Here is a 17,941-nt window from a genome sequence, read left to right as displayed (position 1 = left end):
CACTTTTCAATAAATTGTATACAGACTAGGTATCTTCTTTTTTTAAAAGCTCTATTATTGAAAAGTTAGTGTTAGGACAGGCTACTTAAATGAGGTTGTGTTAGAAATTGAATACATTCTTCCTCCACATATTCTGTTTTCCATACCCAAATTTTAGATAACACATTTCTGCTACAAAAATTACTCTACAAGTAGTGAAGGAATAATTAATTTAAAAAGAAAACCAGAAGTACAAATAAAAAAGAATAAACTTCTTAAATTGGCTCAGAGCACAGAAAACCTTTTATTGTATTCCTGTTCTTTGTGAAACAATAGAACGCCTTAAAGAAAAGTCTGGCATACCCTCCCCCCTCATCCCCCCCCCCAAAAAAAAAAACAAACACAAAACCCAACATTGCTATTTCAAAGAGATTTTGAACAGCTTTCAGAGAGCCTTCTAGCAATAGTTAGCATAAAAGTACTCTGAAAAGGATGAAAAAACTAAGGGTAGTAAATTCTTGTGATGATTGCTGCCTGAGTGTGAGAGAAGAGACTAGTTTAGAAATTTAAATAACTGTTAAAGGAAGCAATATAATCCTGAATTTAGTTTATAACCCAATCTAGAACTTTGAAATACTGTATTTTGGCACCTGTGATATCTTATAGGTTTTAAAAATTTTGCTGCTGGTTGTATTTAAAAAAACAAAACAAAACATTTTCTTAGACTGTTTTTTCAATAAGAATTTGAGGCAGAGGTCCAGAAAATTTCACAAATTCACTTCGGTAGAATGGAAAACCACTTACTGGAACTTTGTGCTATATTTTAATAAAAATACCAGTTAGAAATGTTCGGTTCTAATGGGTTTTTTATGGCCTTGGCTTAGAGTGGCTACAGCTTGACATCTAACAGAAGACAGATTGCTCATTATTGAGGGAATTTTGGAGGAAATGCTTGTTTTGCAAAAAGCAGGGTATTACTGCTCTCCGGTTTACTGTTGAATGAAGAGGAAAGCTATGAAAGTAGACCCAGTCTTCAGAGAGCATTCCTAAAGAGAATGCCAGGTAAGCACTCTACCACAGAGGTTCTCAAACTTAACAAGGTGAGTTGTGTTTTAAGAGATACATATGAACATCTCCCTGCTTACTGATGATCACATAACATCCCTGTGGTATCCTTACAGCAATTGCTTACATGGAAGGATAATATTAGAAAGTATTAAATATATGTTCAGCTATCTTTAATGTTATTCAGTAGCTGGAAATAAGGAAAGCCAGCATCATGTGATCAGCCAGCTTTCCGCAGACCATAGTCTGAGAATCATTGCTCTAAAGGCTTAACTTGACTATTGTTTATATTTCCTTCAACTACATAAAAGGTTTCTGTGAAAGCAAAATAAAAATACCCAACATGTTTTGCTAATACAGTATTGCATCTGCACTATATCTATATCTAGACTTAAAATCCACTTCCCCATGGCATGTAGTAAGTTTCCAAGAAAATATAAGCTTTCATCTAAAAAAAAGAAGTGGTTTCTAGACTGTATGGTTGTAAGGTTACCTTCCTAAATTGAACTGTGTGTGAACTGAAGCAACGTTGTCTTCTTGAATCTGCGGAAATGCTTGTGGGGTGCGAATATGGTTGTGTGGGAGAAAAAGAGGAGGGGTAAAGTTGGTGGGATATGTGTAAAGTAAGAGATTGACAGAGAACTTGTGGAAGACAGAAAATATAGGGTCCAGAATGTATGGAGAGGAAGTAAAGATGAAATAGACACTGAAAGCAATGTAGGGAAGGATGAACCATAATTGAATATAGGGAAGAAAGTGGAAGTAAAGCCAGGAAGGGAAAGAAGGGTATGAAAACCCCAAGAAAAACAACAACTTTTAAACTTTATTGAATAGAAAATTTTAATGTTACAACTAAATACAGTGTATCGTAAATGGACAAAACTTGTATTTCTTTAAATTGCAGGTCTTTCTCACCCTGGTTGGCAGGTTTAATCCTCAGGCTAGTAGGTGTCTGGTAAACTCTTAAAATTCTGTATGCATTTATAATATAGTTTGGCCCTTTTTAATTGTCTTTGAGTTACAGAGAATAATGCACTCTGAAACTGTTTTGAGAATATTATGTGAGGTTGCAGAATTCAGTGGGATAAGAGACTCCTATCTAGTCACAGTTAAAAAACAAATTACTGGTGCTTGGTTTATTTTCTGAGTCCTAATGAGTTGGCTCATGTTTCTTCTTGCACATATAGGCTCATATCTCTGTACAGTGTAGACTTCACAATTTCTGTTTTGAAAAAAAAAAAGTTAGTAAAGAGTTAAGAAACCAGTGGGCATTGAAAAAACAGAAGAGCTTGTTTCCTCTCCCAATCTATACATAAAAGTAGGTTTGAGAGGATGAGATCTACTAGTTCTAAAATCTTGAAGGACATCATGACCAGAAAGAGTTCAATTCACTGACTATAGATGATACTTTATTTTCTTAATACAACAGTTAGTTTATCAAAACATGTTCTCCATTTAAAACTTCCTTCTTATTTATCCAGCACATGTAAGGTAGCTTTATTTAACTAATTTTAAAACACTTTGAAATGTAGTTTTTGTGTATTTTTAATTGAATTTGAATTTCCGTCTAACTAGAGCTTGATACAAATCACAAGTAAAAAAATTATCATTATCTAATAAACAAGAAATGCATCATTCGCCATTTCTAGCACAGTACAATATTTAAAAATTAAGACAATGAATGGAAATTAAATTATTTAATGCTTAAATGTGTTACCAAAAATCAACAGCAAATTTAGGCCTGGTCTACACTGTGGGGGTAGTGTTGATCTAAGTTACACAACTTCAGCTATGTGAATAACGTAGCTGAAGTCGATGTACTTAGATCTACCTAATGTGGTGTCTTCACTGCCGTAAGTCGATGGCTGACGCTTTCCTGTCAATTCCACCTTCCCCTCTTGCCCTGGTGGGGTACCGGAGTCGACGGGAGAGCGCTCGGTCAATTTATTGCAGCTAGACTAGACATGATAAATCGACACCTGCTGGATCGATCGCTGCCGGTCGATCCAGCGGGTAATGTAGACTAGCTCTTAGTGTAAAGGCAATATTTAGTTACAGATTAACATGTTTTAATGGTTATCAACCAATGAGAACTAACTTTCTTTAGGAAACTAAAAAGTACAAATGCAAAACCAGATTAAACTTGGCAGTTTAAATCACTTTGATTTAAATAGATCCACCCTGAGACTATAGGAAGCATAGCTGTTCCTTGAAATCTATGCACTGATAAATAGTGGTAAAATGTGAAATGATTTGAAATGGTTGGGGGTTCAGATGGCAACAACTATTTATATAACTCATTGTTTCTCAACCTTTTTGATCCCAGGGACTGGCTTCCTGCCTTCCTAAACTGTGTCAGGGTGATCTCAGGGACTTGTGCTGGTCCATGGGCCGGTCATTGAGAAACACCGAACTGATCTCAAGACTTCACGTTTCGTGGCAAGTTCTAATAGAAATAGCGGAGGTAGCCAATGTGGAGTGGAACTGGATTAGCTTTTGATTGCCATTCATGAGTTTGGTAATGATAAATCCTGCTGCTTGATATCTTGTCTGCCTTCCCTCTGTCATGTCTTATCAAGTATGTCTACGTGCCTGTCTGTCCTTAGACTGTGAGCACCACAGGGCAAGGACTGGCTTTTCCTGAATGTCTGGAAAGTGCATCGCCAAAATATCTTTTGGTTACTATCTACTCACATAGCTTTAACTAAATCTCCATGCTGATAACTCCCAGGTATCCTTCATAAAGTTACCTCCATGAAGCCACACTGTAAAAGTCACATGCTTAGCTGTGACTAAGCAGTGAACAGTGAGTTTTTTGTTTTGAGCTGTAGTTGAGAGGAGCCTGGAACTTCCTCAATAGCTACAATGTATAAACTGAGAATTGATCCTTCTCCTCTCTAACATCTCTCAATTCCCCTGTTTTTGCCTGCCAAAGTAGTCATAGAAACCAGCCTCTCCTTTTCAGTCATGTTAGTTTTGTATAGGGAAGTTGTAAGTGGTACGTTAAGTAACTGTAATTTGAGTATTGTACATGCTTTAATTTTAGTTTAATAATTTTCACTTATTTGGTTGAATTTTTTCTGGTTTTGAGTTGGCTTGGACCTTGCCTAAGATGTTTGTCTTGCTACTTTCCCTTCTTTGGATTCGCATAAGTACCTTTTTATGCTTCAGAGAAGGGCACTTTGCCATGAGCTGTGATGCCTGCAAGGTCTTCTCCAAAAGGAACCATAAGGACTGTCTCCAGGATGTGCCCCTGGCAAGAGGTTCTAGTAAGTGACCATCTCCTTACGAATGTCTCACTAACAAGAATAGTGAGGAAAGATTAACATCCACAATGCTTAAGCCTAATACAAAATGCTTGGCTGAGAAGGTGGTTGCTCTCTTTTAAAGGTACCCTCTAAGGAACCATTGAAATATGTTTCACCAGTGATGGACCCAAGGTTCATTGCGGTACATAAGGGAGGTAGAGGAACAGGAAGAAACCCTGGGGTCATGGAGGAAAGAAATTATTTTGGATTGTTCTTGCTGTAGCCCCAGAGGCTCCAAACAAGATATAAGGTACATTGTACGAGTCCCTATACGAACGCACAGAGACAATACTGCAATTGAAAGAACTGAACAATTCATCTTCTCTTCAATTTTTGCTGTATTTCTGAAAAACAGTGCCCTGTCTTTATCACTGCTTTCAGGCAGATTTCAGAGACTCCGTTTATTTTTTTTAAACATTCTATTCTATTTTTAGCTGAACTTGGTGAAAATCGCACCTCATCTCTGTTGCAGAAACACTAATGAACTTTGCTAGTAAAACTAGCATGTGTAATGGCTGCATAGCTATTATATACTTTTTTTAAATAAACTTTCTCTTCATTTTGTAGATTTCAAATATATTTGAGTATTTTTAAATATAATGCAACAATGGGAATAAATTTTCATCACACTGTTGGAGGTATACTGAAATGCTTGGTGAATTTTAGGACGTTTCCAAAAGGTACTTTTGTCTGATGCTAGTACTTCATGACTATTGCTTCTAGAACATGCTGTGGTTAGAGTAGGAATCTGGGGAGTCAGGACTCCTGGGTTCTGTTTCCACCTTTGCCACTGGCTTGCTGTGTGGTATGGAGCTCACTTCACTTCTCTGCCTGGTTGTTTTTTTTTGTAAAGTAAGTATAATACTTTCTCACAGGATTATTTTGAAAAAAATCTGAATAACAGAAACCACCAGTGTAACGAGAGACAGTGGAGTAAGACTTTTAGTGATAGTATATTACTGGATTATAAACTTGGCAGGTGAAGCCATTAGCTGCCCCAGGCTGACCAAATGCAAACTTTAATAATTATATTCTTCCTATTTAAATGTATTATACTATAGTTGAAAAATGGATGTTGTGTTGACTTCTTACACTAAATTATTGTGCACTGGGTTAACCATTTGACCAAAGGTGGCCATGCTTGTATGATGGGCAAAATGACCATTCATGTGTGTATGTATTATATGATCCTTATGTTCACTTAGTAAAATTTGCAAAGCACTTCAGGAACATTCTGGATGCATAATAGGTGTAGACATAAGATAATTCTCATGAGCAGAATAGAACAGTTCTTGTGAAGGTCTGATTTTTTTTTTTAAGGTGGACTGAAAATATTTATAACACAAAAGATTTAGAATGATGTATTTTTAAACAAATTCAACATTAAGGCCAGATTAAGAGTTGATAGTTGAAAATGATAGTTGGAAAATAATGCTACAAAATCCACTTGCTCGATCAGTGGTCCTCAAACTTTTTACCTCATGCACCCCTGCCCCCCGCCACTGTTGGGAGCAGGAGGCCGTGAGCTGGGGGGCTGCAGCTGTGAGGCGGGGCTGGAGGCCGGCAGCCAGCAGCGGGGGTGCAGCCGGGAGCCAGCGCTGCAGCTGGGGGTGGGGCTGGGAGCGGAGCTGCAGCCAGGAGCGGGGCTGGAACAGCTGAGGGCAGAGCGGGGCTGGGTGGCACCTCCTGCCCCACATCTGGACTGGCCCAGGCTTTGCTGCGCTCCCCTCCCCCCCCGAATGTTCCTCCATGCCCCCCAAGGGGGTCCACTTCACCATTTGGGGACCACTGTGCTAGATGGTACAGAAAACAGACAGATCAAGTACTGTTTCTCTGTGTGCATATGTAATATGTTATCTGTTCTAAAACTGGCCCATCTTCTAAAATGGTGCCAATGGTGCACTTTTTAAAAGGTATGCAGTATCGAAGTCAGTTTGCTGTATTATGTAATAAAACTGCTTCTGAATGTGACAGTTTATTGGTTATCCATTTTGATATTACAAAGACATGTAAAGACAATAAAAGACACGTCAACTTAAGCCCAACAAAGTTTTGTCTGTTTTTTTCATTTAGGTTTAGAATATTCATAAAATTAGTAACATAGTTTATATACTGGGCCATATAAATACTGGTATGGATGGATAGGGTTTATGTAGTTGATATAGATTAGATTAATGTAGACTACATCTTTAAATTGCACTGACTGTAATAGAGAGTTAATCACAGATAGTAGAAGGCTAGACTTTCCCTCTTTAATGTGGGAATCTCAGTGCATAAATGGAAACTGCTTATACTTTGATCATGTAGGACACCATGGTGTGATGATACTAGGATGTTTTTGCCATTTGTTTATGTATTTCTGAGGAAGGTAATGATTAAGTCTATTAGGATGTTGTCAGGTAGTTTAGATCAAACATTTGGCCTGCCTTTCCTGTTCAATGGGGGAGAGGGGTTGTTTTGTTTAGAAAATAGCTCATAGACTTTAAGGCCAGACGGGACCATCGTGATCATGTAGTTTAATCTCCTGCACATTGTAGCCCATGGAACCTCACCTACCCACACCTGTAATAGGCCCATAACCTCTGGTTAATATACTGATGTCCTCAAATCTTGATTTAAAGACTTCATGTTACAGAGAGTTCACCATTTACTCTAGTTCAAACCAGAAAATGACTTGTGCCCCCTGCTGCTGAGGAAGGTGAAAACTGCCTAGGGCTCTGCCAGTCTGACCTGGGGAAAAATTCCTTCTCAACCCCAAATATGGCAATCATTTAGACCTTGAGCATGTGGCAAGACCCACCTGCTAGCCACCTAGGAAAGCACTGTCTGTAGTAACTCAGATCCCTCCCCCTCTAGTGTCCCATCTCCGGCCCTCTGAGATATTTGCTTATAGCAATCGCAGGTGGGCCATAGGCCATTGTAGGTAATCTCATCATACCATCTACTCATAAATTTATCAAGCTCAGTCTTGCATCCAATTAGGAGTTTTACCCCCACGACTTCCCTTGGAAGGCTGATCCAGAACTTCACTCCTCTGAGCTTATGCTCAAATAAATTGGTTAGTCTCTAAGGTGCCACAAGTCCTCCTTTTCTTTTTGCGAATACAGACTAACACGGCTGCTACTCTGAAACTCCTCTGATGGTTAGATTCCTGTAGATGGCCAATTTGTATCCATTTGTTCTTATGCCAACCTTGACCATTAACTTAAATAACTCTCTCGCTCCCTGGTGTTTATTTCTCTGATATATTTACAAAGAGCAATCATATCTCCCCTCAGCCTTCATTTTGTTAGGCTAAACAAGCCAGGCTCTTTTCCTAAGGTAGGTTCTCCATTCGTCTGATCATCCTAGTAGCTCTTATCTGAACCTGTTCCAGTTTGAGTTCATTTTTTTTTTAACATGGGAGACCAGAATTGCACACAGTATTCCAGATAAGATCTCATCAGTGCCTTGTCTAATGGTAATAACATCTCCCTATCTCTGCTGGAAATATCTTGCTTGATGCATCCTAGGATTGCATAGGCTTTTTTCACAGCCATATCACATTAGCAGCTCTTAGTCATCCTGTGATCGACCGATATGCCCTGAACTTTCTCCTCGTCGGTTGCTTCTAACTGATACGTCCCCAGCTTATAGCAAGAATTCTTGTTGTCAGTCCCTAAGTGCATGATCTTGCATATGGAACTATTAAGTTTCATCCCATTTCTATTACTCTAGTTTTCAAGGTCGTCCAAATCTTCTTGTATGATATTCCAGTCCTCCTCCATATTGGCAATACCTCTCAACTTTGTGTCATCTGCAGATTTTGTTTGCACACTCCCACTTTTTATGCCAAGGCAATTAATAAAAATATTGAATAAGACTGGTCCCTAGACTGATCCTTGAGGAACTCCAGGGGGAACATCCTTTCAGCCTGACAGTTGACCTTTCAGTATGACCAGTTGTAGCCTCCCGTTTTAACTCTTCCTTACTCATCTTTTGATTCTTGTAATAATCCCCATATCTGCCTGTTTGATTAATAACAAATTAGAGAAAAAAACTGTAGCCATTGGGGTAGTAGGGTTTTTTGAGACAGAGAGCGAGGTGATACTGTATTTTCCGCTGAATGCATCCGATGAAGTGAGCTGTAGCTCACGAAAGCTTATGCTCAAATAAATTTGTTAGTCTCTAAGGTGCCACAAGTACTCCTTTTCTTTTTGCGAATACAGACTAACACGGCTGCTACTCTGAAACCTGTAATATGTTTGTGTTCCTGCTTTCTTTCTCCTGCCTCTGCAACAGCAGATCAATCTTATTCCCAGAACTGTGCTAATGTCAGAGTTTGTTTCAAAATTGTTAGTTTTAATTGCCCTAGAATCTGTGGTAAAAATAGAAAATAACAAAAATGAGTAGGGATAGAGCTCTTACTTTCAAATTTCTTGGAGGAGGGGAAAAATTTAAAAATAACACTTGTGGTATTTTCTTAAGAAATACAAACGTCCGAATGTTAAGCAGTGTTTAAGTGGTGCAAGTACATACATAGCTGCTAATGGAGCCCTTTGATTTGTCATGAGATTGGTTAAGCTTGATGACTTCTTCTTTCACACCTTTCTTACCAGTAAAGCTACATCTTAAATACCAGGCTGACATTGCTATCTGGTTAATTCTTCTGCTGTGGTTTTATTTTCTATCGTTCTATAAAGGACAAAGATCTTCATTTTGGTGTGTCAGTCATGTGCTACGTTTGGGTCTGCTGCATAGTTGAGAGACCTTTCTACAGCAACCCTACTGTTTAGCCAGATTGCTTGCAAGAAATACTGTTCCCCACCCCCATGATCTCACTGCAGAAAAGGAATACTGCCAGGAAGCGAGGGTGCGGGTGGTGGGAGGAAGAGTTATAGGAATATCAGTGCCAGGCATTTTCTTTGTAATCCCTATTGGTTTTGATAAATCAAGCTGGGAGAAGCCGTAGTTCTTTATAGAATTCTGTATTTATTTCTTGTAATACAGGTGTTTGCTAGCAAATCTCCATAAGGTTTTTTTTCTCTTGCTGGTAATAGCTCACCTTAACTGATCACTCTTTTTGTAGTGGGTATGGCAACACCCATTTTTCATGTTCTTTGTGTGTGTGTATATATATAATCTTCCTACTGTATTTTCCACTGCATACATCCGATGAAGTGGGTTTTAGCCCACGAAAGCTTATGCTCAGATAAATTCGTTAGTCTCTAAGGTGCCACAAGTACGCCTCGTTCTTTTTTCTCCATATTTTAGTAACTCTACTTGAAATGCTTATGCTTTTTAAAGGACTGTGTTAGAGAATAGGGATGGGGGAACAGAGGAGGGATTTTGTTTTAATTACAGCTGCTTTTTGACAGTGAATGGAAAGACAGCCAGGCTTTCTCCTAAAGCCACATGAGGCCCCCCTTCCCTGCAGGGTTGTCTGGGCAATAGAAAAGGAGAAGTGCTAGTTGGCTGCTCTGTGGGTCTAATCTACAAGCTTCCCTACCCCCTTGTTAACTTCACTGTGAAACTGAGGCTATAGATTTTACTATCTCAAACATAAAAGCAGTGTGTTCTGAAAGATAAGGTGGATAATAACTGTTGGCCTCTTGGCAGTGCGTTGCACTATCAGGCGCATTTAATTTTTTATTTTTGCGGAAAGAAGAAATGCTGTAAAAACTACCTCATGTTACTTGAAATATGTATTGGACTTCAGTTGACATTTTGACCGGTGGCAGAAGGGCCAGGAGTTAAATTTTCTTAACCTTGGTCTTAGAAGTACAGAATGAAGGCCACAGCAAGCCAAAAATGAGTATAGGCTAGTAGATGAGAGATTGCGCTTCAGTTGAGTGGGCCAGGAACTGCTCTAGCACAGAAATAATGTTGAGAAATTTTTTACCATTGCTTTCTCTACAGGCCAGGAGAGTTAACACAAAAATAGTGGGTTCTGGGAAGATGTCAGAAGCTTTTCAGCACTGCTGTTTGGGATGGGGAAGAGACTTGTACAAATGCATTTGTGAATCCTTTGTTCAGGGACACCAGTTTTAAAGTATAAATATTCCCTTTAGAGCTTTGCACAAGTTCATATATTTTAAAAACATGTGAAGGTGGGGCAAGGGAAAGGACAATCTCCATTGTGGCACCTGCATCTTTCACATGAAAAACATTTTTCACCTGCACATTTGGGTCCTATTTACACTAGCAAATAATTAAATAAATGCAGTACATGGTTTGAAGCTTATCCTCATACTAGAATGACTAGAAACGTAATTGTTTAGAAACTGAATTCTGTAGAAATTGATGACTTAGTCTTCTATACTTTGTCTGGCAAAGCTTTCCACTCAGAGGTGGATTTTTCAAGTTTCGATCTTGTTCGAAGTGGCATTCCTATCCTTCCTCCCAGGTATTTCTTAATGATTTACAGAAAAATGTTACTTTACAGTAGGTATGATTTTTTTTTTTTTACTGGTTACCAGCAGACTGTAAAACATTAAAGTTGTCTTTATTTTTCTGTTTACATGCAGTCTTAGATCACAGTATCCAGTTTACTTGAGACCTTTGAGCTCCATGCTTTTACTGGGGAGTACAGCTTTTTAGATGTATGAATTTCCCTGTGTACATCCTGTTTGCTTTCGAAGAACACAACAATGTCACAACTTCACTTTGATCTAGGTTTTTGTCTGGTAAGGGCTGATTAGTGGCAATATCCTGTTTAAAGTAGTCAAAAATGATCCCCCTGTAGAGCATGTTTCCTCCTCCTGTGCGGGTATTTCCTCTTTCTTTCAAGTATGCATTCAAACCATGCTAGAGTGTGAGAATGACAGGACTTTGCTTTTCACTCAGGGTTGTCCAACTGTTCCGTTAGTAAGGGTCTTCTGAGTTGCATTAAAGAGTGAAGCTAACTTACGTGCTGTAAAATTGTTGTTCACATCTAAAAGGTCAACATTAGGAGTTGGGTGTTAATTAGGGCACTGCCTTGTTCTGCACTGTCACTCTTTTTTAAAAAGCTTTAGCACTGTGATTTATTAGCAGATAAAGTCTTTTTATTTGAATTTCCTCACAACTGCAAATTGATCACAAGTGAGTATGCTCTGTTGATATTCCAGGGGTCTGCCTCAGGTTTTGTTTTGGAGATGGCTCTACAAATTGAAGTCAGTAGCTACTGCGGACAGGTATATTTTACCTTGACTAGAAAATAGATATTCCCTTCTTTCTTGCCATTGCTTCTCTTAAATTTTGGGTAAATCATGACAACTTTCTCTTTGAAATGGAGGAGGGGACAGCATTGTATTTCTCTCACCTTTGCCCCCAGTACTACTGGCTGACCTGAAGTTAGGAATCTTTAATCCAGGCTCCTTTATATGTAATACTGGTGATAAACCAGTATAGTGTACCAGACCAGCAATGTAATAGAACAAGAGACTGTGATGACAAGATGACATGGGCTCCTTAGTACAGGTGGCATTTTTACATAATGGCCCAATATCAGTTTATAATCAGAGGTGGTTGCGTATGGAGTTGCTGACAATTGTAGTGGAATCCCAGTCTTCTCTATTATGAATAGAGTCATAGGGTCGTGAATATTGAAAACGCTGTGCACATCTGAAGCTAGCATTCTGTATGTAAGAATTGTGGTTTGTTGCTGGCGATTTAAATGGATCGAGTGCTTTTTGGGGGAAGGGCTGTGTTGCCTTTTGGAGAGTGCCTAACATGCTGATTGTTTCCACAATCTAAATATATTGAATGTTTGGTTTTTGGTTTTTTTTAAGGCTAAAAACATTAAGGTTGCAAAATTAAGCACTCAAAATGCTGAAATTTAGGCTGCTCATTCAACCTTAACTGAGCCCCTGTATGCATTATGGTAGCCCTTAATTACATAATCACATATTGTTTTTCTTACAGTACTTGTCTGATTCAGTGCATAGGAGGGATGGGACTGAATCAGGGTTGCGTAGGGTTGTCTATAGAACTCCTGCCTCATTTATTGCACTAGTTGAAAGGTGTGTTCTGCAGGAAAAAGAACCCAGTGAGCACACATTTTGCCAGTGAGGTTCACAGATGGTGGTTCTTCAGAGGTCAGCACTTAGGAATCCTGAGCTCAGTTCTAGGTTTTGGAGGGGTTCCAGACCCTTCTGCCCCTCCTTACCTATTGTACCCTTGCCCTATCTCCTTGTTCATGCTGCCTGGGCACCTGCAGGTGGGGGCATTGGAATCCTCTCCATTGATTGCCTGATGCCATGGCATCCCCTGAGTTCCCAGAGGAGCAATTGCAGGTAGACTCATGGATTCAGAACCTGCAGCCGCATAATACAGTATGTTCAGTTGCAGTGTGGGGATGGTGCCTGTGTGGTCTGGCTGGAAAGTAGGAGCTGTGTGGGAATGGAGCAGTGTATGTATGGAATTCTCAGAGAATTTACATGCCAGACTCTTAATTATCCTCTACTGAGCATGTGCGTATTGAGATTGTCAGAAGCTTATAACTTGGCCAAATTTGGACAGATATTCATGGGGATGGAAAAAGGCACATCTTTGACACTCTGGCGAACCCCTCCCTTGACTGAGATTTCCAACAATATGGACGTAAGAATTCTTAAAGTGGACAAAATGACATCTTTCTCCCTAATTTATAACAATGAAGAGTGTTAGGCAGCCTTAACTATAGCTGTTGCTGCCAGCACCCTGTAGAATAACAGTGTGAGATCTAGTAAGATCACAGTATCTTTCAAGTATCAGGGATAGCCTTGTTAGTGTGTATCCACAAAAACAATGAGTCCGGTAGCGCCTTAAAGACTAGCAGATTTATATGGGCATAAGCTTTTGTGGGTAAAAAAAGCCACTTCTTCAGATACATGGAGTGAAAATTACAGAAGCAGGCATAAATATACTGATACATGACGAGAAGGGAGTTAGCTTACAAATGGAGAACCAGTGTTAACAAGGCCAATTCAGTCAGGGCGGATGTGCTCCACTCCCAATAATTGATGAGGTGTCAATACCAAGAAAATACACAATATCTTTGTATTCACTATTTGAACAAATTCAAAAAATGGGCTTACCATATCTATTATAGGTGGCTCTGCTTTCACCAACTATTATTAAGGTTGCCCGATGCTTCTCATCGTGACCCTGTTTTCAGTTGCTTATAACTTTTGTCTTAACTGTTTGGGCTGAAATTTTCCATTCTGGGTGTCTGCCTCATGCTGAAGTATTTTAGAAAATTCAGCCAGAATAGTTTAGCTGTTTCTGAGAACAAGGCTAGGGGAAAATGTTTTGCCCTTGTTAAATTGTGGTGACCATTTCTTAGACACTCTGTTGCCCCATGCTTTGCAGTAGGGACTAGAAATTTCACAGGGGGCTGGTGGTTTGCATGTCAGGGGTGTTCCTTTTGCCACCCCTGTGAAAATCTGCTTGAATTTGGCTAAGTTACAAGCTTTTTAAAAACTGCAGTTTGCTTATGCTCAGGTAGGCTTTAGATTTTAGCAGCTAAATTCCGGAAAGATTCTGTCTGCGCTGGGCACATTCCAGTTTGGGACTGAGCAGGACTTTACCTGTAATTGCAGCTCTGGATTGCTGTGGGTGGTGCTGGGTCTGGGTCAGGTTACTGGAACTGAGATCAGGGAGCTTCTGAAAATATTGACTAACTGCTCGATAAGTGTGCACTGAAACGAGGCAAGTGTCCTGTGGAAAAAATGGTATATGATCACATATTTAAAGATTGTTTAACAGTGCAAACACACAAGAGGGCTGAATTAAGATCTCACAGGCAACTTTAATTCTGGCATTTCTGAACTTTTGAGTGCTTGATTTTGCAACCTTAATGTTCTTTTAACATAGCTTTTTGTGTAATAGTGTAACTTGTGAGTAAGCTTTCTAGCTAACAGAAAAAGAACATTATTTTGTAAATGGATCAGTTCTTAGACAAGACTATATAAACTGTCAAAAGTAAAAAGTGGAGGGAATGCTGTAAGTCTTAAGTTTGCTTTCCACATAAATGTGATTTTTGAATGCCATATGTACAGTCATATGCATGTAGAATTTCTCATACTAATTTGCTCTAATCTTTCAATTCTTGCTATATATTTATAAATCAGCATTTACACAGTAAGGCATAGGCTTAGTCTTTTCTGTAGCTTAGCTCTGAAATGTTTGAGTGAAACTGTTACAGTTGGCCTGTAACCTAATTGGACTGGTGTGTCGGAAAGATTGTGGAATGGTTGCATTAGTTCAGGGCTACTTTGGCAATTGTGCCAGTGAAATAGAGAGATGTAACATGATGGCTCTGAGTAGAATGAGTGAATAAATATCACTTAGAAACTTGGGAAAACATCACAGGTTTTGTTTTTGCTTGTCTTTCTCCTTGTGGATGAATCACAGCCAGATTGAGTAAACACAATGTCCAGGTATTCCTTGGGGGAACTTTCAGCCAGCTGGGATTAACAGTTAGCATTTGTTTATGGGAGAGGATAAGCAAACCAATAAAACCACATTATGTTTCATAGCAGAACATGAGAGTAAAAGGTGCTCCAAAGAACCACCCCAAAAATGCATATTAAGGGGAAAACTTGAATTGCTCCTACTCAGATATGTTCAAACCTATTTTGTTAGTTCACAAACTCAACTCTGTTGAAATAGGAACATGGTTTTTGTTTGTTTACTCTTTCTATGCTGATGAAACTCATATTTCAGATATTGCTTTTCACAGATCTAATTGGTGATTTTTTTTATATTCTACCTTATCTGAGGCAGAGGAAACTGAGTGCTGATCACAGGACCCCTTCCTATGGTGCCTGATACACAAGGCAGCAGGGAGAGAATGGACAGGATTAGCTAGGATCCCTTCCCATCAGTCCCAAGGGTCAGAAGAAGAGTGATGGATGAGAAACATCTCTTCTTTTCAGCAGCCAGAAAGGGGTATAAGAGTTGGGATACACATGTAATTTTAAATAAAAGGTGTGCAATTATTTGCCTAACGTGTTTATTCTCTTAGTGGAGTACTGCATAGAATGTACATTCAGGGGGAAACTTTTCAAAGGCAAAAGGGAAGTTGGGCGCCCAGCTTGAAAATCTTTCCATTAAACTATCAAAATTAGCAGTTTATAAGGGCAAGTTACCTTAATTCTGTGGCCAACCAACTTTACATGAAATGGGACTTTTTTTTTTAATGTAGGTATGGACAGGAGCAAAGTAGTGGTAAAGCGTCTTGACTGTCTGATACTGTATTGTGACGTGTCTTGAAGTTTAAACAGTATGTGATGACATTGACTTGCAATGATGCAGCTTTGTGATGCCATGTCAAATTGCTAACCTTAATTTTGAGGTGCTCAGCCTCCATTTATTTTGTCTTTTCAAGATTGAGTATCCCTGTTCCAGGGTAGTAGTGGTTGGAGTAGTTTGGAGAACTTGGAGTAGCTTACAAAATAGAGTATGTGCAACTGTCTCAATAGGATGGGGTTAGGGAAGGCTGGGCCTCAAAAGGAAGAAGCAGAATATTTTTCAGAACCCCAATATGACCAGTCTTAGGGGGTCATATATGAGAACTTGCATTTTTTAAGCCAAGTCCCACTAAAGCATACTACCATGAGAGTATGCATATCAGTTGCACTCTGTTTTGCATTGAAATATAACCCTTTTCATTGGCAGGTGCTCTTGGTGAGCAGTAGTCGCCATCCAGATAGATGGATTGTCCCAGGAGGTGGCATGGAGCCTGAGGAGGAGCCCAGCGTGGCTGCTGTGCGGGAAGTCTGTGAAGAGGTATGTACCCAACAAGAACAGAACACCTGGAATCACTCTCTGGTCGGTAGTTGATTCTGTTTTCTTCTTCTTTTCCATTCTTGTTTTTCCTTTCCTTTCCTTCCCTTCCCCTGCTGCCAAACTAATCTGCATGTTGATAAATATTTTCAGCCGGTTGGTTCATTTTTCAGTATCCCTGCAATTTATTTACAGGTACTAATAGTGCTTGCGTTGTTAGTGACAGTGTCTGTTACTGTACTTTTCTATCTTCATATCCTTAACGGTAAAAATCATTTAAAGCCAGGTGCAAAGCTCATATGTGATAGAGGACTGATTACAATTCTAAAGTGTATTATTTCTAAATTGAACGCTACAGGATATGTTGGGCGCAAGACAGAATATTCTCATCACAAATAGAATTAAGACTGATTCGGGGTCTTGGTATCTATTTAAGAAACTTACAAATATATGTTTAATCTTTTTCCTTCATCTAAGTGTGAAAAATACATAAATTCTCTTTCATAATATGGGCATGGTATGTCTCATAGGTCCCCCAAAAGCTATACAATGATTTAAGTTTGACTGTCCCATCTCATTTCTTGCTGTGAAGAGGCAATCTTTTCTATTCCCGGTCCAGCCTTAACTTTCAGTAGTCTTTTGTGTCCTGTTTGTTTTGTATCTAATAGATTGATACAGTTCCTGACTACTGTTACTAGAATTTAAAATATCTTTTCAAATAGTTGCTGGTGCTTCTCCTGTACACACACCCCAAATATAATGCAGGTATCCTGTTTTTTTAAAATAAGGAAACAAGGTTGTGTTAGGTGGGAGGAAACAAAGGTGTGGTGTGAAGATGATGTTTGCAGAAACAATAGGTTTGAAGACAAGATAGTTGTGGGAGGAGGAGAAGAAAGGGACAGGGTCATGCATGATGCCAAAGTTACAGACAGTGGAAGAAAATAAGAAATGAGAAGAAAGGTAGCACAGTTGTTTAAAAAAGGCTCTCTTGTTCAAGAGAAGCACTGCCTTTTGTCTGAGACCTTCAGTTGAAAGAAGTTAAAATGAAGCTGTATTGTGTTAGGTTGAAGTTTACATTGCGTAGTTAATAAAATGCAGTTTCTTAAAAAAACAGCTTCAGAAAAGACCTGTCCTTACAGAATGGTCCATGAGTTAGTATAGAAGATTTTAATGGTACCTTTCAAATCATTGAGGCCCATTTATTGGGGAATAAATTAAAATAGTGTTTTGGTCCAATAAACAGGTTTTGGTTTTGGTTTTTAAATCCTGCGTGGATATCCAGAGACTGGCCATGAAAATAATTAGAGGCATGGAAAGACTTCTTGTCATTTAGCTCTCTCCTCATATGGGACTGTTCTAGAAGGAGAGGTGACAGGTATACAGAATTACATAGAGAAAGTAAATTGAGCACTCCTGTAGACTCTTCTTCAGTGAGAAGAATGAGGTACATTCAATTAAATTAAAAGGCAACACATTGAAAACTTATAAAAGAATATTATTTTACATAACACGCATGATTTCTAACAGTGAGTTCCACAGATTAACTGAAGCCAAGAGCTGTTCAGGGATTTGGGAAGGATTAGATGTTCATATAGATAGCAAGGGGGTCCACAGTTGTATAAAATAACACTTAAAATGTTTTTGTAAGGATTGGTTTCAGAGTAGCAGCCATGTTAGTCTGTATTCACAAAAAGAAAAGGAGTACTTGTGGCACCTTAGAGACTAACCAATTTATTTGAGCATGAGCTTTCAATGAAGTGAGCTGTAGCTTATGCTCAGATAAATTGGTTAGTCTCTAAGGTGCCACAAGTACTCCTTTTCTTTTTGTAAGGATTATAAACCATCATGCTACAGAGCAT

General features: G+C 39.0%; 1 protein-coding gene across 1 annotated transcript in view; it reads left to right on the top strand.

The window, feature by feature from the left end:
- Nucleotides 1-17,941, top strand: part of NUDT3 (nudix hydrolase 3) — a 32,565-nt gene that overhangs the window by 3,952 nt on the left and 10,672 nt on the right. The window contains exon 2 of the mRNA XM_084611376.1: nt 15,975-16,085. Within this exon, the coding sequence (XP_084467502.1) occupies nt 15,975-16,085 (111 nt within the window). The remainder of the gene's footprint in view (nt 1-15,974; nt 16,086-17,941) is intronic.

The sequence above is a fragment of the Lepidochelys olivacea genome (genome assembly GCF_965140295.1).
Source record: "Lepidochelys olivacea isolate rLepOli2 genome assembly, chromosome: 21".
Lineage (NCBI taxonomy): Eukaryota > Metazoa > Chordata > Testudines > Cheloniidae > Lepidochelys > Lepidochelys olivacea.
The sequence above is the reverse complement of the archived record's forward strand: the minus strand, read 5'-3'. Positions and strand labels throughout refer to the sequence as shown.